Here is a 21,611-nt window from a genome sequence, read left to right as displayed (position 1 = left end):
AGTGCCACCTTGGTCCATGAGTGGCTTCGCCTTTGTGAATTATTAACTGAAAGACACGTAATGCTAAGATTAAAAACATAAAGATGGAGTTGGAGAAGTTTTTTTAATGTTAAGATCATACAGTTTAATTTTTTTTAATAGTCCGGACTACTCAATAGTATAAGGAATAAACAGTTGGAATGTAATTGAGAAAATACTATTTTTGCTTACTTGTCAATCTAATGCATGTAAAGCCGAACTACCTAGTAATCTAGACAATTGAAGATTTACCCTTTATTGTCACAAGATAATACTAATTTACGTTTTATAAACAAGTTATTATTACAATTTCAGCATGGTAAGAGTTCTTCCCAATAAATTTATATGCCTCAATGTCTCCCATATGATTATCGTTGACTTTTTCCACACGTTTCCAATCATTGACTTTGGCTTCACATGCTGATAATGTCATATTAACAACCCCTTTGCAACCACTATCCAATTGCCAAATGGTGCAAGCAAGGTTTGTCCCTCTCTATGTCTATATATTGAAAAGAGAAGCAGAAATGCTAAAACACACCAAACAGGTAGCTTGATAAGCGGGGGCAACCTGTGAACACGGATCCCAGAGAGTTGGAAAGATGGCGCACAAAATGCTTGGTTATGTGACAGTTTTTGTTGTGTTAGCGGCAGCAGCACTGGTCATAGAACGAGCAGAAGCTGAATCATACACAGTTGGTGATGATCTTGGTTGGACCAACATTGTTGATTCCAACACATATTCTTCCTGGGCTGCTAATCACACCTTCAAAGTTGGCGACACTCTAGGTAACCCAAAACTCTTACCTTTTTTTATTAACCTTTTCTGATTAGTTTATGAGTCGTGTGATAACCCCTTCATTTTTATGTTTTGAAAACCAAAAATTAAAAGCTACTTTGGTGACTTTTTTAAAAATTGGCTTGATGAAGTAGTTGTTAAACGAGCTGACGGTTTAAGGCTAGTGATTTCAACACTCATTCTTTAGTTTCTTGTACTGCTCTTGTGAGAGCCGAGAAATCGTAAAATATGCAGTTGAAGTGCGGATGACTGAAAAAGAAGTGTGAAAATGCTACTTTTTACTATTCGTACAAATGCAATATGATCTTAATTTGGTGTTTTTTGGCAGTGTTCCAGTTCTTAACTGGACGACATGATGTAGCCACACTTACAAAGAAAGCGTATGATGAATGCAGCACCACCGATCTCTTGGGCGTACTAAACCAAGGACCTGCCAGTTACAACCTCAACGAAACCGGCGATTACTACTTCATCTGCACCATCTCCGGCCACTGTAACGATGGTCAGAAGTTGAGCATCAAAGTGACAGCTAGCCCTGCCCCACCACCTTCTCATGGCCCTGCCAAACCTCCTTCTCATGGCCCCGCCCAACCACCTTCCCATAGCCCTGCCCCTCCTCCGTCTGACACTACGGCTCCTGTGTCGCCACCAACCACAACGCCTCCTCTTCCTTCTGACACTGAGACTCCTACGTCACCACCAACCACGACGGCGCCTCCTCCTTCTGACGCTTCTTCCCTTGCTTCTACTTTTTCTACTGTTTTCGTGTCCATTCCCATTGCTCTTTTCTACCTCTTCTAGTACTCGTGTTCTTGAGTATCGAGTGTTAATTTTATCTCAACATTGTGAGTCCAATGCTTCATGCTGTATTCTCAACAAGACTTCCATCGATCCAAAATTCATGATAATTTTAATTTGATCTTTTGTGTTGTTTATACTCCATATATGCAACAGAGAAATTACAATTGTCTGCAGTGATACTTAACGCAAAGTTCCAAACATTATTCAGGGAATACGTGCCTTAATGCACTTGGTCAACTCAATCATCTTGACTTGGGCTTGAGCATTAGTAGATTATTTTTTCACAGCAATTAGAACTATCTATTGGCTTAAATGCCAACCTTCTTCACTTTCTTGGTTAATATTTTTTAAAACACATAATTGAAACACTTATCGACACTTTCTAATATAAATGGATCCTAAAAATTATTGATAAGGTTTGTCTGTACAAGAAAGTGTGTTAGTTTTGTGTGTCTAAATATTATTTCCCAAATTATAGTTTTGACATTGGGTTCAATATCTATATACATTGCTACCCAATTTATGCTCTAATTAAAAAATTAAGAGAATTTGAGTTATCATATAATTTAGAGGGGGACCATTAATATATATATATATATATATATATGAAGAACATGGCTTCTATGCATTTTGAATTGCTTCTCTAGAAGAATTTTTTACTTAGGCGAGGAATCAAATCATGTTCATATTCCTCATGGATCTATGATGATAAAATATCGATGACCACTGTCTAAACTAGAATTTTTATGATAAAAATGGACATTTACATGCAAATTGTGGTAATTTGGAGTTAATTTAAAAGAAGTACTCTTCGACCTTTGATTAGCTTATGCGTTAGTGTTCAACTTTTCTATTTCAGTCTCATTTTTAGAAGTTATTGGACCTGAACTTATAAAATTGGGAACATAAAGGGTCGACAACTGACCCAAAATTACCATTTAAAATGCCCTATTTCTTAATTGAATGAGGTGGCCAATGTTATATCTGTCACAATTCTTTGCTAGGGAATCAGCAATGCCATGGCCTGCAGGTTAGTGTTTTATATACAACTCAACATTCACAAAAAATGTTTCTAGTCCAAACATAATTAACATCGACGCCTGCTCATTGAAATATCCCTATACGGATATTCGGACGTACGTACCAGTTAATTAGTGATTTGTACTGCACCTCGCATAGGGTAGCTAGCTTGCAATTGTCGGATGTCATACACAACGCATTTTGGTCGGCCGCCCTCAACCGCTTCCTAAAATCCGAGAAGTCTCCCCAGTATAAATTCAGACCTCCAACATCCCAATACCGCACTGCTAAATTCCTTTGTACAAGAAACAACACGAACACGAGAATTAAAAGATGGTTAAACTCATGAATGTGAGTAATGTGGTTGTCCTTGCTCTAGCAGTGATTGCCACAAGATTGCTACTTGGAGCAGAAGCTGGAGAATATACAGTGGGAGATGAGTTGGGTTGGACTATTCCTCCTGGTGGCGCTGCTACGTACGAAGCATGGGCTGCCAAGCATAACTTGTCCGTTACTGATTTTATAAGTGAGTTTCTTTACTTTCCGCTTATTATTTACTTTTAGGAGCCGTTTAATAATCATTTCGTTTTCAGTTTTAATTTTTTGTATTTTTTTTTTAATTGAAAACTTGTTTAGTAACTAATTTCGGTCTTTATTTTTCACAAATATTGTTATCAAACCGGTCTGTAACTGATCATGATGATGACGGTTATGATGATAATGATCATGCATGATGATGATATTGATGATATGATTTGTTTGTGCAGACTTCAACTTTAAAGTTGGAGAACAAGACTTGGCTATAGTAACCAAGAAGGATTACGACGCCTGCAACACGGACAACCCCTTATTTGTATTCAAAGAAGGCGGAGAGTTTCAGTTTGTTCAGTCGGACACATATTATTTGACCTGCACCTTCGCCGGCCACTGCACCAAAGGTCAAAAGATTGCTCTTTATATTGCTCCCGCTTTTTCTCCTTCTCCAAGTCCATCTTCATATCCAAGTGAAAAAACTGCTGCTCAACATGCTAATGCAGTCAAATTTGTTTCCAAGAAAGGTTAAGGGCTCAAGAAATTACTGCCTGTGATGATGAAGTCCCTCTAATTCCTTAATAGCTATATAAAACTTGGGTCCTAGTTAATTATATACCCTTTACCAAAAAAAAGTTAATTATATGCCAAGAGGAATAATAATATTTACGAATAACAAGAGGTACTTGGTATTTTGTAGTTGTATCTAGTGCACATATGTCTTGGCATTTTTTTTTTCGTGGATTAATTATTTTGTAACAGAATAAAACATTTTTCTGGGTAGTGTTTCAATGCTCATCAAAAGATTCCCTTGCGATGATTCAATATTATACGTATGCATTCTAGTTTCAAACATCTGCCTAACAAGAAAATTCACTCCAAATCAATTTGTTGGTCACTGTAGCAATGTACCCAATTGACACTTGTAATTGTTTGTGTTGATCATGAATGAAACACTACTCTACTTTGTAAAAAAAAATATATATATATATATATATCATAATTAGAACAATTCTATATCTTAATCTTCAATGGAGATCATACCTACTAAAAATCATTCGAATTAGAGATCGTTTAGACATTCAAATGTATCAAATAAATCAATGTTGTAAGCACCAAGTAGCATGTTAATGTTAATTAAGAAATTGAATGGTTTCAGTTATGAAATTTTTATGGTTAAGATACATTATTTGTAAGTGAGAGAATGAGTTCAACTACCATGGAGGAATCCAAGTATTACTAGCCTCTCTGCACGCACTAATGTGCGTGTGAGATGCATTTTTGCATCACGGGCGTTACGCGCCTCTAAATGTGTGTTGTATTAGTTTTTTTTTCCATTGTAATTGTCAATGTATATGTTTCAGAAAGTATGATACCAAGTATGGTGGTGAGGGATGAAATCTGGAAGATGGCTGCACATAACTAGAAACAAAAAATTTGAAACTGTTGACGTGGATACTCTCTCACACATAGCAATGCCTATTACGGTATTCTCTAACATAGCAGAATGTAGACAAGGAATTGATACTAGTAATGCAAAGACTTATGTGATACATACAATGAAGATTACATGAAGGCCAGCCAACTACCTTCATGGACAATGACATGATCTACTTGTAGCAGACATTAGTTGTCCGTGCTGTTCCAGGAAGACAAATCAGAGGAGGTACTGCTTTCGGGGCAAAATCATAGTATTGCCACTGCCTTGTGCCAATCTGCATACATAGTATTTCAATGTAAACATACACAGTATTTCAAAAGTAAACCCAATTATCAATAAGAAAACAGAAATAAGCAGAAACCTGCTTATCAACACACCTAAAATTGATTAATCATGTAGCTTTACAGCTCAAAAAGGGTACATACATAAGAAGCTCCACATGCAGAACCTCAACTCACAATTGAGCAACTTAGAAAAAACCTCACATCAAAATTCACAAACTTGATACAAATCTATGTCATAATACAGTTGAAAATACAAAGCACAAACATAGGAACTATCTTACAATTGGGTTTTATAAAAAGGTGAGACTAAACCCAAAAGAACAAAAAATGCAGCACTAAAATCAAACTAAAGAATCAAACCCAGGAACAAAATGACAAAAAAAAAAAAAAAAAAATTGGAGAAATTTGAAAGGGTAATGGAGAAGTGGAGGTGAAAAGAAACGTGCTGGGATCTTGTGAAGAGGGACCTGTAGATGTAATCTCCGGGAAGAGTGAGACTGAAAAATATTAAAAATGAAATGGGAAAATTGAATAAGAAGATAAAAGACCATGATCAATTACTCTGTTGCTCACTTCTTGCGATCCAAATTTGAAGAAGAATGGCGGTTTCTTCCTTCCGTGTATCTAGGCCTCTTTGTTTCTTCTATCCCTGCATTACCGACCTAAACAACATCAAACCAAGTGCAATACAATCCAATCCCATGTAATACTCAAATAAACAAAAGAGAGACCAACGTCCCTCCACCAACTACCCATAACAAAATATGTATAAAAAATATATATGCTGATCAAAAGTCCAAGCAACAAATGAGAAATTTTTCAGGCGGTGCAACCATGTAAATGAAGAAGGAAAAAGACCATGATCAATTACTCTGCTGCTCCCTTTTTGTGATCCACAGAATTTTTCGGAGCTTCGCCTCTGTAGTCCCAATCCTTTTCATGAATCTGCAAGGAACAAAGAAAATGAAAAGAGTGAAAAATCAGAATTGGACTTGGGGATTTTCCGTGGCTCTGTAAATGCCCAATCTCTTTTAACACACACAATCTCACCCATTGCGTATGATAGTCACCATTCCCAAATTAAAGACAGAAAGAAAAAAATTTAAATAAAATTAAAAATAAAAAACCCCAAAAATGAACCCTAGTTTTTTAAATTGGGAAGTTGGGTACCTGGGGAAGATGGCAATGAAAGCGACGGTTTCAGTCACAAATAGCTTAATCGAAGCAAGATGATGAACAACAAATGGGTAACTGAGATAGAGTGAGAGGAAGATCAGGGCTTACATGAAAGTTGCTGGTGCGATTGGATTTGAGTGAATTAGTGGGAAGAAAACTGCTTTGTATTTCTGCTGGTGCGGTTGGATCTGATTGAGACTACAGTTTCCTTCCATTACGCGTGTGTTTCTCGCATGGTAGTGGGAAGAAAACTGCTTCTACTATTTTGTTAATTTTTTTTTTTTTGTTTTTATGACAAAATTATCCCTACTATTTTGTTTGTATTATTTTCAGCTAGTTGTGGAATATTTTTGTTTGAGGGGCTTTATAGTTCAATTATTTTTATGAAGCTTTGAAACACTAAACTTTTTTTCTGGTTTAAAGATTCATGACAGAAATTATTAAATAAAGTATTATTCATCACCACTTATCTAAGTTCACCCAACCATCTAATATATTTAACTTTTTTTTTTAAGTTTTAATTAAAAAAATTTTAAAAAAATTAAAAAAAAAAAAAAAAAAACCAAATGTTCTACCGTTCATCTTCCTCTTCATTCATCTCATACCTTTCTCCGCATTCATCTCATACTACTACCGTTCTATCATTCATCTTCTTCTATCGTTTACTTTTTTATTTCTTTTCGAATCATATATAAAATTGCTGCTGTTGGGTGGGGTGTCTTTCGGTGGTGTTTTGCGGGTGTAGTATTGGTGTTGAGGAGATGATAAAATACGTACGAATACACAATAATTCACATGTTCAGATATATTATACCGCTTCCGTTCTATGATAGAACTTCTTTCATCTCTCTCTCTCTCTGTAGGATTTGCAGGTGGAAATATTCGTCAATTGGTTTTGCTCTATCACAAAAAAAAGGGTTTTGTTACTGTGAGGTAGAATCAATCCTAGTTTAAAATTAAAATTCAAACTTTTCCCACTAGCATATATGACATTCAACGGAATCAGAGTTTCAGCGAAATCAGAATCAGGTATGGCGGTGTTTATATAGGGTATGTTTGGAACAAATGTGGTGAACTTAGAGAATGTTTAAATTTAAAATTTTTAATGGGGTGTAAATAGTAATTAGGGTGAAATTAGTTAGATAAGAGATGATGTTTAGATAGAAAAACTCTTACATAAAAAGCTATATTGTTGTGGCTTATATTTAACTGACAATGAGAGGGGGGCCTACGGCATAGAGAAAATAGAGAGAGATGTGTTTGCAGAGTTGTGTAGACGATGTGTTATTTTCATGCCTTTATTTATAGTAATAAGGGAGAGAAAAAATCATTCTCCTTCAAGGAATACAAGTCATAATAGTGAAGAATAACTAGAAAAAAAAAAATCTAATCTAAGATTTACATAATCACACTTAAATAAAAAGTTTATAACATATATCAATTTTACAAGAACCTTTTTTGGGACCCTATTTTTTCTCAAACAAAAAATGTACACACATATTTGTAAATTCCCGATGGCAGCAATAAATGTATCAACAATACTTGTTTTGAAAGTGTTTGAAGGAAACAAGTAAAGACTTCGTAAAAGAAAGAGATCAACAATATCTTAATGGATAAGGTATTGGGTTTCTACTCATGAATTTCAGATTTGAAATTTCTCCGTCTCTTAAACTATTATAATAGTTTCGAATCCTCTCATCTCCTTAATAACAATACTTTTGTAAAAAAAAATCTGGTACATATAAATATTCGTGGCTCGAAGCTAGCATCTTCTGGTGTGTTTAATGCCAAATTTGTTAAACTCAAGTATTTGGTGCACTTAATTTAAGGAACTCGTAGAATTCAGATTACCTAAACAAAATTATTTGCACTATGCTTACTAGCTAATTATATTTTGCATATAAACCTTACTAATGTGAGCTTATAGTGCTGGGCTTAATTACCAGAAACAACTGATCGTGATACTGACAACTAATTTGTTTTGTTGAAACTATTATGTTAGGCAACATCGCCAAGGCCGCCCGGTTAATTTAACTTGTTTCCTGATGTGATACACAATGCATAAAACTCGTCTCTTTGGGGAATTTAGCAGCTCTCGCTCAAACGCTTCCTAAAATCCAAGAGGTATTTTTCTCTATAAATTCAGAACTTCATTGCATCAAAAACCGCACTACAAACTTCCTGCACAAGAACACAACACAAAGACGTACAAGAATTGATCTAAGATGATCAAAACCATGAATGTGATGGCCCTTGTTATAGCAGTGGTAGCAGCAACTTCGGTGCTCATGCTACATGTAGAAGCTGCAAAATATACCGTCGGAGACGAGTTGGATTGGACAATTCCTCCCGGTGGCGCTGCCACCTATGAAGCATGGGCCGCCAAGCATAGCTTAGTAGTTGACGATATTCTAAGTAAGCTTGCTATTTCCCTGAAATTTAATTTCCCTATTTTGTTTAATTTCCTAAAAATAATGGGTTAGTCTATGGTACTCATAAAAAAGGGTATTTGTCCTCTTTAATTTGAATGATGATTTTCTTACACCAATAAATGTTATTATGTGTATTTTTAATATTGTTCGAAAATTTTATTATGTGTTATTAAGTATAATCTTAGTATTACCATTATATAACCTGTAAAGTATAATGATTAATTAATCTTGTTTTGGCATTTGTATTGTAGCCTTTAACTTTGCGGTAGGAGAAAGTGACTTGGCTTTGAACCAAGGAGGACTTTGACTCGTGCAACTCGACGGATCCCTTATATGTATTCCAAGCACCAGGAGAATATCAGTTTCTTGATGTTGGTAGATATTACTTGACCTGCACCTTCGCCGGCCATAGCTCCAAAGGCCAAAAGATTGCCCTTTCCTTTTCTCCCACTTTTTCTCCTTCTCCAAGTCCTACTTCAAGTGACGGACAAAGCCAAATTGCTGCTCAAAAATCTGCTGCGGTTAAATTTGTGTCCAAGAAAGAAAACGGTTTCAAGAAACTATTTGGGTCAATTGGCTACTAGCTGTATGCCAAGAGGAAAGATCAGTAATATTATTATTACCTTGGTCCTTAGTTACTAATAACTACAGGTACTTTGTACTCTGTTCATGTAGTGCGACTCGAAATAATGAATGTATGGTGTGATTCACAAAATAAAATAATGAATTATGATTGATTTATAAGTCCACTATTGGTACTTTTTCCTGGGTTATTTTGTGAAGGGATATTTGATCTTTTGTTCTTTGTCATGTTGTAGTGATCTTCAATATTTCTAGTGAATAAAGTTACTCAGAGCCAATTTGGGATTGATGTGCTTTTTTAATAAATTACTTATGTTGTGCTTTAAGAATAATCAGTTGAGTGTTTGATAAATTGTATTTTTAAAAGTATCGTGAGTATGAAAAGAAGTGTAAAAACAGTGTCTAGAAGAATAAATCATTGCTTAAAATTAATGAGTATATTACAGGAATTAAAAATATTCTAAAGGCTCAACTCCTCTTTTTATTAAAGTAGTTTTTAAAAGCAACCTACATGTTGCTTTTAAAAGCTGCTGTTTGAATGTCATTACTTTTAAAATAAGCAGTATATTTTAATTTTACCAAATATTTTTGTACTGCTTAACTTTAAAGTAAAGCAGTTTTTTGTGAAAAAAAAAAAAACAATACCAAACTCGACCTCATTCCAATTTCAAACCTGATTTTTGCATAAAAAGAAAAGGGTAAAATACAAAAAACTACCTCAACTATTGGTCTCACAACACTATCATACCTCATCTTTTAAAATTGACAATGTCATACCTCATCTTTAGAATTTGGGCCAATGTTATACCTTCAGTTACTTGGCCGTGAATTTTTCAGTTAAATGCTGACGTAACTTGATTCGAGGCACACTGTCTATTAAAAAAATTAATAAAATATTATTAAAAACTAAAAAAGTATTATTTAATATTTTTTTAAAATATTAAAATAATAAAGAAAAGTAAAAAAAAAATTCTTTTTCTTTTCTCTCTCTCTTCTTCTTCTTCTGCAAGTTGGGTAAGGGGTAGGGACGGACGGACTGGGTTTCCTTTTTTCTTTTTCTTTTTTCCTTTCTTCTTCTTCTTCTTTCTAGGTTGCAGGTTGGCTTAGGGGGGGGACGAACTGGGTTTCCTTTTTTTTTTTTTTTTTTCTTTCTTCTCTCTCTCTTTCTTCTTCTTCTTCTTCTTCTTCTTCCTTTTTCTGCAAGTTGGGGGTGGTGGATTTGGGTTGCAAGTGTGGGAGGGATCAAGGTTTTGGGAGGGGGTGGGGGTTGGTGGGGTGATGGGATCTTGGGATCTTGGGGGGTGGGGGAGGGGGGTTGGTGCAGTGATGATATTTTTGGGGGGTGTGACAAGATCTGGGCGGGGAGGGGGGGAACGAACGGACGAACTGGATTTCCTTTTTTTTTTTTTTTTTCTCTCTCTCTCTTCTTCTTCTTCTTCTGCAGGTTGGGTTAGGGGGAACGGATGAACTGGGTTTCCTTCTTCTTCTTTTTTTCTTCTTCTTCTTCTTCTGCAGGTTGGGGGTGGTGGATTTGGGTTGCAAGTGTGGGAGGGATCAGGGTTTTGGGAGGGGGTGGGGGTTGGTGGGGTGATGGGATCTTGGGATCTTGGGGGGGGGGGTGTTGGGGTTGGTGCGGTTATGATATTTTTGGGGGGTGTGACGGGTTCTGGACGCCCAGGGGGGTTCATGTTTGGGGTTTCGAATGATGGGTTTTCAATTTTTTTTTTTGTTTTTTTTTTTTGTTGAAGATTAAGCAGGTATAGGGAAGAAGATGAAGGGGGAGAAGAGAGAGAGAGGGGGAAGGGACGAACTGAGGGTTTTTTTTTTTTACTTTTCTGTATTATTTTAATATTTAAAATTCACAGTCAAGTAACGGAAGGTATAACATTGGACCAAATTCTAAAGATGAGGTATGATAGTGTCGTGAGACTAATAGTTGAAGTAGTTTTTTTTAATTTACCCAAAAGAAAAAAAACACGATTTAAGGATTAGAAGAAACCCAATACGGATTTGGCTTGCAGTATATATTACAGTAGGGTAATGACAACAGATACTGATAAGAAAATAATCATCAAATTTTACCAAAATTGTTCAATGAAAAAATTAATCATCAACAAATTAATGTTTTCACGTGGACAAATTTGTTGCATTATGTTTACTAGCTAAATGGATAGACAAACGTCAAATGCGAGAGCATGAATTGAGATCTATCTTGTAATCCGAAATGCACCCAAAAAATAGTAAAAATCTAAAGTTTTTTATTAATAATATGAATGAACCGATCAGCTTATAAATAAAATTACATTAGTTGATTTAAACAAAGAACATAATTAAAATCCTAGTTGGTACGAAACCCTACGGGTTAATTGCTGTCCTAACAAGTTAGGACTTTTATCAAGTTGTTAGAATTCATTTTGGGGGTTAAGATAGCTATAAGATGAAGAAAGAATTTCATTGATGAAGAAGAAAAAGTCTTGCAGATGGGAGGGAGAATGCTTTTGCATGTACAATTCAACAGAAGTAATGCTACATTTATCATATTTTTTATATTATATTTGTACCAGATCTCTAATAAAAATAGTATCCGCCAACATATGTAGGTCCCAACTCTATTAAAAAATGGTACAAATGTGGTATATATGAAAATACAATAAGAGTAGCATTACTTAAAACTAATCTTATCCTCTAACTTCTCCTAACAGAATGAATAATAAAACTTTCAACTTGTCACAATCTTGACAGCCTAAACATTACCCTAAATAATTTCCTGCTGATGGCCTGATGCATGCCAAGGATTTACAGGAAACAACTACGTACGTTGCAATGACTAATTTGTTAACCTCACGTATTTGGTGGATTTGGATCAACACATATCATCTGAATAAAATTAATCAGGCAATGCCAAGAACAGCAATAACAAATTAACTTTTCTGTTTGCGATCAGGCAATGCCGAGAACCGCAAGTTAATTTGTGTTTTCCACGAAAACAAAATGACATAGTTCAGAAGATTTCGTGATTTAATTAGGTTTTGCATTTTCGACATAACTAATACCGACGCTAGCTACCTCATTGACCCATCACTATACACACATGTTATACACAATATTGCATTCGTATACACAGCTAATTATAGGCTTTACTTTAGCTTCCAATATCGGATGTTATACACAATGTATATAACTTGTCTCTTTGTGAAAAATAATGTCTGGTCTTGCTCAAACACATCCTAAAATCCGAAGGTCATAATTCCTTCTATAAATTCAGACTACATCCCAACCGTACTACAAACTTCCTAAATATATACAAGAAACACAACAGTAGGGACGTACGAGAAATTATCAAAGATGGTAAAAACCATGTATGTGAATAATGTGATGGTCCTTGTAGCAGTGGTGGCAACAACGTCAATACTCATGCTGCACGGAACAGAAGCTGCAACTTATATGGAGACGAGTTGGGTTGGACCATTCCCCCCGGCGGCGCCGCCACTTACGCTGCATGGGCTGCCAAGCACAGCTTGGTAGTTAACGATATTCTGAGTGAGCTACTTCCTTGAAATTTAATTAATTTTGATTCATTATTTACTTTTTGCTTAATCTACTTGAGCATGTCACTTTGCATTACTATTTAGTGGTATTTTCTCCACTTTAAAGGTGTTGAGAGTGAATCCCACATCGGAGAAATGAGAAACCTTACATGTGCTCATAAGTGATTGGGCTACACAACATATATTGTCAATTGGTTTTATGGTGAAACCCAAAATTTCTTTATAGTATGAGAGCAAGTTGTCCCATGTGTAGAGCAAGTTATCTCGATTTGTGTTGTCTGCATGATAGACTTGAAAATTCGTCATACGTGATGGGGCATGTTGAGAGTCAACCCAACATTGGAAAAAGAAGAGACCTTGCATATGCTTATAAGTTAATTGCATAACTTTTCATATTACCAATTATTTATATAGTGGAAACCCAACTTTTTTCAAAAATGTCTTAGGTTTAAATCCCGCTGATAGCAAGTTCAATATAAAATTATTACATCTAGTCAATTTGGTGACTTAACAAAAATCTCTTACCTTTTAGTGTAAATATATCACTTTTATTAAGTAAAATAATACAAATCGTGATGGTATGGTTGTTTGTTCAGGCTTTAACTTTGTAGCAGGAGAAAATGACTTGGCTTGGGTAAGAAGGGAGGATTTTGACTCGTGCAACACGTCCAACCCCATAGCCGTATTCAAGAAGCCAGGGGAATATATCTTTCTTTCAGAGAGCACATATTATATGACCCGCACCTCCGCCGGACATTGCTCCAAAGGCCAAAAGATTGCCCTTTCCTTTTCTCCAGCTTTTCTCCTTCTGCAAGTCCTACTCCAAGTGAAGGACAAAGCCAAAGTGCTGCTCATAAATCTGCTGCGGTTAAATTTTGTGTCCAAGAAAGAAAACGGTTTCAAGAAACTATTTGGGTCAATTGGCTACTAGCCGTATGCCAAGAGGAAAGATCAGTAATATTATCATTTACCTTACCTTTATTAGTTACTAATAACTACAGGTACCTTCTACTCTGTTCATGTTGTGCGACTCCAAATAATGAATGTATGGTGTGATTCACAAAACAAAATAATGAATTATGATTGATTTATAAGTCCACTCTTGGTTTTTTTTTTTTCCTGGGTTATTTTGTGAAGGGATTTTTAATGCTCTTCAATATCTGTGAATCAAGTTACTATAGGAGTGGATTCGGTTCGGTTCGATTTTTTATCGGTTTTATTCAATTGAGTTTATTTTCAGTTTAATTTTTTATGGTTGGATCCGGTTTCAGTTCTTTTATATATATATATATAATTAAATTGAAAATTGATTACTTTATTTATAATAAAAACAAAAAAATGGAGATGAACCCAACAAACTAAATTTGCAAACTAAATGATGTGTCTCTAATAGGAATGAGCACGTTTATCAACGTTTAAGTAATAAATTAATCATCAACTTCTATATTTTTTAGTTTTCAAAATTTAATTTCTCTAGCATTACCGAGACAGATAGAGAACGATGAAAGACAATGAGAGAGATTCAGAGAAGTGGCATGTAGGAAAAATAAGGGAGGAGAACCTAGGGTTTTCCTTAGGAAATAAGGCTTTCAAATGTTTTATGAGTTTGGGCTTAAATTTGGGCCTATGTAAGTTTATATAATAGACTAATACTTGAAATTGGACTTATAAATTATACCCAACCGAAATAATTAAAAAAGATATTAATTTATATTTATTCTGTTCGATTTGGTTTGGTTTTTTGACATCTAAAATCGTAACCGAACTAATAGCTTTTGGTTCAGTTTTTTCATTTCGTTTCAATTTTTTTTTGTTTCGCTTTTTTTGTTTCGGTTCGGTGAAAGGTCTCATTTCTTTCGATTTTGATTTTCGGTTTTTTAGCCCAACCCTAAGTTACTCATTCCAACTTCAAACCTGAGTTCTGCCTAAAAAGTAAAAAAAAAACGACTTAAGGATTGGACAATCCAATAGGGATTTGGCTTGCAGTATATATTACAATAAGATAGTGAGAACAGATACTAATTGATGAGAAAATAATATAATCATCAAATTTTACCAAAATTGTTCCTATGAAGAAAATAATCATCAACAATTAATGGCTTGACCTGGATAAAATTATTGCTCTATGTTTACTGGCTAATTATACATCTCTTATAGTAACTCAAACGGAATATACAATAGACAAACGTCAAATGCAAGAGCATGAATTGAAATCTCTGTGAACCCACCAACATTTCTAATAGAGATAGAACACACCAACATATGTGGATACATATGTGGATATCATATTTATTAGAAAGATAATGTAAATTGTATATATGAAAATAAAACTAATCATATCCTTCTCCTAGCAGAACGAATAATAAAACTCTCAACTTGTCACAGTCTTAATTAACAGCCTAAACATTACTCCTAACAATTCCTGCTGATGGCCTGATGCGTGCCAAGGATTTACAGGAAACAACTACGTAGTACGTAAGTACCAATAACTAATTTTTTTTTTTTTTTTTGTTCAAATCAATGACTAATTTGTTAATCTCAAGTATTTGGTGGATTTAGATCACTTGTCACCTGAATAAAATTATATGCAATCAGGCAATGCCAAGAACAGCAATCACAAATTAACTTTTCTGTTTGCGATGAGGCAATGCCAAGAACAGCACTTTAATTTGTGTTTTCTACAAAAACAAAAACAAAAACAAAATGCCATAGTTCAGAAGATATCATTATTTAATTAGGTTTTATATTTTCGACATAACTAATACCGACGCTAGGTACCTCATTGACCCATCACTATAGACACATGTTGCACACAATATTGCATTCGTATACACAGCTAATTAATTATAGGCTTTAGCTTCCAACTAGAAAGTTTTGCCTGCGCGTTGCTGCCATAGTAGAAATTGTGCGAAAAATTATGTTTCAAAAGTATAAACACATCAACTTATCACATCTAATTAAATTACTGTGACAATATATTGACACACTTAATATGAAAATTCATAAACTATTTGACAACATGAAATCAAGCAATCTCTAAAGATAACATGTCATGCTCCGATCCCGACATACATCTAGGATCGACAATGACGTCATCAAATAACGATATATCTAACATACCTGCCTCCGAGATATGTACCAAGCACATGCCATGCCTCAAATTGTGTAGTAATTTTTGTACACTTTATGGTTGCATCTAACCTCCAGTTAGACTGCCTACGTATCCTTAATAGAGATCAAGTCATTCGTAGTTCATCATTTCACTACACTCAAACATCCATCACATAAATCACTATGTCTCAGCAATATATCACAATGCAAACCATGCAATATGGCAAAGAACCAATGACGAAGCACAATATTCTTCTCAAGCCACATTGATCAACTAAAATAATCATAATAATGACATCCATATCCAAAGTCATTTTGCAATCCCATTAATTAATAAATTCATGAATCAAAAATGCATGATCTTAGCATTTATTTATGTTAATCAATTAATGCGATAACTTATCATTTCACAAATTTAACTAAGGAACTCTATATAATTCCCTACCTTGATTATGAGTAATAAATATGGTAATTCTAATTTATATACACAACGTCTATTAGGGGTAATTCTCACTCACTCGAATCTAAGGTTCTAGACTAACCTTATGGAAATAAGCAAGAGCAAGGATTCTAGACCACTCAACGGAATCGAACAATCTTGGGTTCCGAACCACTCAACGGAACTAAAATACGAAGCTACTTCTCGTAATCTACCCAGACCTGTCATATATACAATCATGCCTACATCAAGGAGATGGCACACTGGGCAAATCAAACACTCGGATAAGCTGCGAAGCTCGGGTGAGTGACAATAATACAAGTATGTGATATTCAATTACAACAGACCATCAATCACAATCTATAAACATCAAGTATAGAATCATGCTTTATGGAATCATAATAAAGTCGCTGAAAACTCCGTAGGAGTCACTCAGACATCCAACAGTTTTTCTAATTCAAACCACAAGATTCTTAAAAACTATTGTTCACATTAAAACTAGGGCTAGAGGGACGCAGTTCAGCCGAAGCCTACATAAGTAATCAAACAGGAAGTGGCCCCCCAAAGCGGATTAACCAAGCAGAGCCACCCTTGAGAAAGTAACCAAGTAGGCAGTGACCCCCCCCAATGCGAATTAACCAAGCAGAGTCACTCCTACAGCTGTTAGGAAGTGATCACTCAATGCGGATTAACCAAGCAGAGTCACTTCTACAGCTGTTAGGAAGTGATCACCCAACGCAGATTAACCAAGCATGATCACTCCTAAGTATACATGGCCATAAGGATCGCCCAACATGGATTAATCAAGCACGATCCATAAATAGTATGGTCCCCCAACGCGAATTAACCAAGCAGGGTCAAGATAACCAAGTAGGTAGTGAGTCCCCAACGCGAATTAACCAAGCAAAGTCACACCTACAGAACTGTTAGGCAGTGATCACCCAATGCGGATTAACCAAGCATGATCACCCTTAAGTATAAATGGCCATAAGGATCGCCCAACGCAGATTAACTAAGCCCGATCCATAAATAGTATGGTCCCCCAAAGCGGATTAACCAAGCAGGACCATCCATATACCACTACTACTTGGTGCAGACTCGGTGTCACCTAACCTCGTGACACTAAGGTAACGGTCCCCTACTAGCCCTCAGGTTTAACAAACTTTTCAACATGCATTTCAAATCACTTTTTTCACAAGTATTTCCAATCCATGAGTCAAATCATATTTAATAAAAATAGATCGATGATCAATTATAAAAGAATCACATTTTAACAGAAAACACATTTATAAAACCAAGTCATATACACAAAGGATACTAATATACGAAAACCATATCACATATATTAAAGTCACTCACCGAGACAAGACCGCAAAGCCTCACTGAGTCTCTAGTAATACTAATTTTAGTTGTATGAACGATTCGAGACATGTTGACCAATAGTCAACTCTCGATCAACGGTGGGGTCCACATCCCTACATAATTTGATCCGGATGATCCGCACATCGGATTTTGGATCCATAATCTTCTAAAATACACATTATACCTCTAGAACAACATACTAAAATTTAATCACGATCCGACGGTCGAATCGTTGATTCATATTTTGACCAAGTAATGTATCATAATGAAATTAGGTTCAAATAATCAAACCATGTCATACGAATATCAAATACAAATTTAAGACATCTAATTGGACTTAGAAAGGCATCGTCGGCCCACTGGGCAAAGCGCCGCCGCCCGCACCATTGTCGATGGCGGTCGGCCGCCTCAACTCGCCGGAAAATTCAACAATTTTCCAAAAATTACCAAATGTTACAGGAAAATATATGTCAATGAGGGGAGCAATTTTCATACATGTGGCCAAGTCCAATTCGGACGGGGAGTGTCTCAATTTCATAAAAACCCGCCGGAAACCTTAGAAATGGGTGTTCCTCGATTCATCGCCAAAACGAACTATGACGCCACATCCAATGTTTGGACCTTGCTCCAGGGGTTGAGGGGAGTCTATCGGTGGTGGTGATAGATGGTAATCATTGTCGGAATCACTATAAAATGAGAAAACTCGCCAGAAAACCCTCGGCACTTTGTGGCTTCGACCTTGGAAAATGGAACAGAAAATGGAAATCTAACACTACATAGATGCAGGACTCGTCAAGAGCTTTCCGTGGATACCAAAATCACCCAAAACGGTATTGAAGAATAAACAGAATCTGACACATATACATTTATTATTAAATGAAAATAGTATAAGAGAACGATTTAGTTAGCATCAACAAATACGATGTGCAGGTCAGACAACAGGCCATCAGAGTTGAAATGTTGATATATGTCTCCAAATTCTGCACACGTGAACTCTTAACTTTTTCTTGGATTGAAAAATAAACTAAACTCATGATATTTGTCATATTTCATCATGAATGAAAGGTTGAAAAATAAACTAAACTCATGATATTTGTCATATTTCATCATGAATGAATGATTGAAAAATAATTTGGTGTCATGGGAAGGCGGGATCTCGGCTGATTGGCAGCGTTCCACCCATCTTAGGCTGCTACATTTGTTAGCGTGCTTCCGATCTTCAGCTCGAGCAGTCAGTACGTACTATTCTACCGATCCTCTTCTGCTCCAATTCTTTCTTTTTCTTTTTCGTTTTCTTTGTTTTGCTACAGTGCGAGGCTCAAAGGTTATTGACTAATTGGTGATCAGAATTATTAAACTTGTTGCAGCATCATCATGGGTGCATTATTTGACACCTCACAAGTAAAGGCTCGGAAGAAAACATTTGTACTTCAAAAGGATTATGGTACTGGATATAGTCTTTAATTAAGCGGAATTGTGTTAAGCTCATAATTAAGCTAAGAAATTTAAGATTCAAGTTGATGCAAATTAATTAACGAATTACTTAAAAATAAATTAGAAATAACTTACTTATTTTAGAAATAACAGAGATATCAATTTAATGGAATAAAAAAAAAAGGAAAATTAATAAAAATGATTTGAAAACTTTGAGTTTTAATGATAAAGACAAAATAAAGGGTAAAGTGAATAGTACCATGATTGACTTTTTAGTATAAAAATGTGATTTTTTGTTAAAGTGAACAGTACCGCGGATTTTTCGTTAAAACTCCCATAAAAAAATTGTTATACCTAGAGGCCTGGGGAATCAAATGAATTCAATATTACAGAACCACTTAAACAAGGCTAGTTTCATATACAAATTGTTTGAGCCCTAGAAGCCGCCTAGTTGGAAAACTCTGGCAAATCATTAAATTAAAGAGGAGGGGTTTGGTAGGAAGGTTGTGAAGAATAACAAATCGATGCCCTGCTCATCACTACTCACGAAATACAATATGACAATGATGACCGACCAAACAAAGAAAGATTCATAATATATCTGCGCTTCTAGAAGTCGTCTTCTCACGTTCTAATTAAGAAAATTTTGATGAATTATTTCCACGTTTAGTGCCTTTAAAATCAAAACTTGGAATAAAAAGTTTTAACTGAAACATTGATCTGATGTTTCTTCTATTCATTATCTAGAAGTGTGGCTGAGAGAGACAAATTTAAATAGCATTGAAGTTGATGTTTTACTGTACAACTAATTGGCAATATAGAATATAATTCAACTTCTTATAAAGATGTGCAAGGTGCTTGAATTCTCGGGTGGGATATTTGGACTCTCAACATTGTCCTTAGATGTATGGTTATCTAATCTTAAAATGTGGATAACACATATTGAATGTCACGAGAGCATGTTGTCCGTTGGGCTCAACACGTTGGCAACATGACTATGATACCATGAAAAAAATTGATATTTCATTATAAAACTAATTATAAATAATATGAGGAGTAACCCTGAACCTTTTAGAACAAATACAAGGTCCTTAATTTAATACCCCGATACAGAATTTCAACTCTCGTCACATTCATCTAATATTAATCTGCATAATAAATAACGTGTTTCTAAAAATAAATAAATAAATAACGAATGGAACTGAAATGGGAAAGCCCAACAACCAAAGGTTGATTGGCCATTAACTCTGGACTACACATCATTGGTCTGCATGTTTTATATAATTTTCTTATAAGTTGACGAAGTATTTGATTACGACCCATTTGCAATTAGATATCTTAATTTGCGGTTAATCATGATTCCTGTTTTCTGAATCGAACTTGACCTGCTCAAGTTTGTCTTTGCGTATCTGCTAGGAATTACAACATTGAAATTAAGAAACCCCCTCCCCCTCCACCCAACCAACACACATAGACATCCTATACACACACACACACACTATGAGATAGCAAACTTCGAATTTCTTACGATTTATTTTAACCAATATATTGGTGATATTATTATTTTAATGCAGAAATTAAAGAATTATTTCCTTCGTAGATGTAACCGAGATAGTGTACGCATGTTTGTTGGAATGGCGATCATCATGCAGTAATAATGGACTAGTAATTCTTCAACAGAAACTTTAGTTTAGATCAATAAATAATTTAATATTATCGTATACGTGTCATTTGATTCTTTAGAATACGTCAATCAATTTAATTATTTCTACCAACTTTCCTCTCCAACTAAGGTCGCTACGTACCCTTTTTAGTATTTCTCTTTTATTGACACTTGTGAAGAGCACAAATGTTGATTGATTCAATTCTAGTGCTAAAAATATTTTGTGGCTTAAACAAATCACCCCTTGAATAATTATAATATAAAGTTATTGGCGGCATAAAACTTCTGTTGTCATTAAAGGTCTTGGAAATTTGGTCACACAGAATCGAGGTAGAGCAATCTCCATGCAAGAACTAGATAATCAAAAGTTTAGGACTCTGACATTTTTATCCTAGCTGGGTTTTAAAACTATATCAAATTATATGCAGGGCAAATAAAAGGGTCCTTTAGAAGATAACTAGAGATGGTCAAAAACGCGTTAATTGCACTGAAAATCTGGATCATTTCAAGCTCGTTAATCTTGGCTGCATAATAAAAAAATTATAAGGAAATTACACACTAGGGTTTTGATCTTTGCACAAAGAAATCTATAAAAGAGAAATCATGAATAATAAGATTTCATTTACAAATTAACAAGTTAATTAGTGTTTTATCTTACCATCCCATCTGCATTTATTTATGCAAAATTAACAAATGGAATATGCTATTGATTTGTTTGTTTTTTTTCATTTCTTTCAAGACAAGTAGCAGATAATCTCACAAAAAGATGTAATTAAGGGCATTCAAGCACGGCAGCATTTAATGATATAAACTGGGTCCACTTCAATTGTAAATTGGTCCTTAGGTTCTAGACATCCTTGAATAAATTAGTCGAGCAGAAAATTGGGGAGACAATTTTGCTATATCATTTGTCAAATTATCACCGAAGCTTCCGTATAACTTCTTCCTTCCAACCTCTATAAAAAGATCA

At 35.1% G+C, this 21,611-nt stretch overlaps 2 protein-coding genes and 3 pseudogenes across 11 annotated transcripts; 4 read left to right on the top strand and 1 right to left on the bottom strand.

The window, feature by feature from the left end:
• The first annotated feature begins 571 nt into the window (after positions 1 to 571).
• Positions 572 to 1,738, top strand: LOC103958341 (blue copper protein-like). Its single transcript, XM_009370597.3, has 2 exons — positions 572 to 807; positions 1,146 to 1,738. The coding sequence occupies exons 1-2, from the start codon at positions 621 to 623 to the stop codon at positions 1,616 to 1,618; spliced, it is 660 nt and encodes a 219-aa protein (XP_009368872.2). The 5' UTR covers positions 572 to 620; the 3' UTR covers positions 1,619 to 1,738.
• Positions 1,739 to 2,508: 770 nt separating this feature from the next.
• On the top strand, positions 2,509 to 3,743 carry LOC108868015 (annotated as a pseudogene).
• LOC103958340 lies at positions 3,475 to 6,788 on the bottom strand. 10 transcript variants are annotated; one of them, XR_007258705.1, is made up of 5 exons: positions 6,179 to 6,744; positions 5,766 to 5,839; positions 5,468 to 5,543; positions 4,759 to 4,884; positions 3,475 to 3,654 (listed from the first exon to the last, which is right to left on the bottom strand). XR_007258705.1 is itself a non-coding variant. In XM_009370596.2 (4 exons), exons 1-4 carry the CDS (start codon positions 6,283 to 6,285, stop codon positions 4,827 to 4,829), a joined length of 315 nt encoding a protein of 104 aa, XP_009368871.2. In that variant the 5' UTR covers positions 6,286 to 6,731; the 3' UTR covers positions 4,558 to 4,826. The 10 variants fall into 10 exon arrangements, 1 of the variants encoding a protein (XP_009368871.2); XR_007258710.1 differs by lacking the exon at positions 3,475 to 3,654 and having other exon boundaries at positions 4,558 to 4,884; positions 5,443 to 5,543; positions 6,065 to 6,788; XR_007258709.1 differs by lacking the exon at positions 3,475 to 3,654 and having other exon boundaries at positions 4,558 to 4,884; positions 5,456 to 5,543; positions 6,065 to 6,763.
• A 1,507-nt stretch (positions 6,789 to 8,295) lies between these two features.
• On the top strand, positions 8,296 to 10,903 carry LOC108868016 (annotated as a pseudogene).
• Positions 10,904 to 12,429: 1,526 nt separating this feature from the next.
• Positions 12,430 to 13,672, top strand: LOC125472202 (annotated as a pseudogene).
• Positions 13,673 to 21,611: the final 7,939 nt, after the last annotated feature.

This window comes from the organism of the source record quoted next, unplaced genomic scaffold (genome assembly GCF_019419815.1).
Source record: "Pyrus x bretschneideri cultivar Hongxiangsu unplaced genomic scaffold, Pyrus_bretschneideri_v1 Contig1, whole genome shotgun sequence".
In the NCBI taxonomy this organism is placed as follows: Eukaryota; Viridiplantae; Streptophyta; class Magnoliopsida; order Rosales; family Rosaceae; genus Pyrus; species Pyrus x bretschneideri.
Note: the sequence above shows the minus strand (reverse complement) of the source record. Positions and strands in the feature narration are given on the sequence as shown.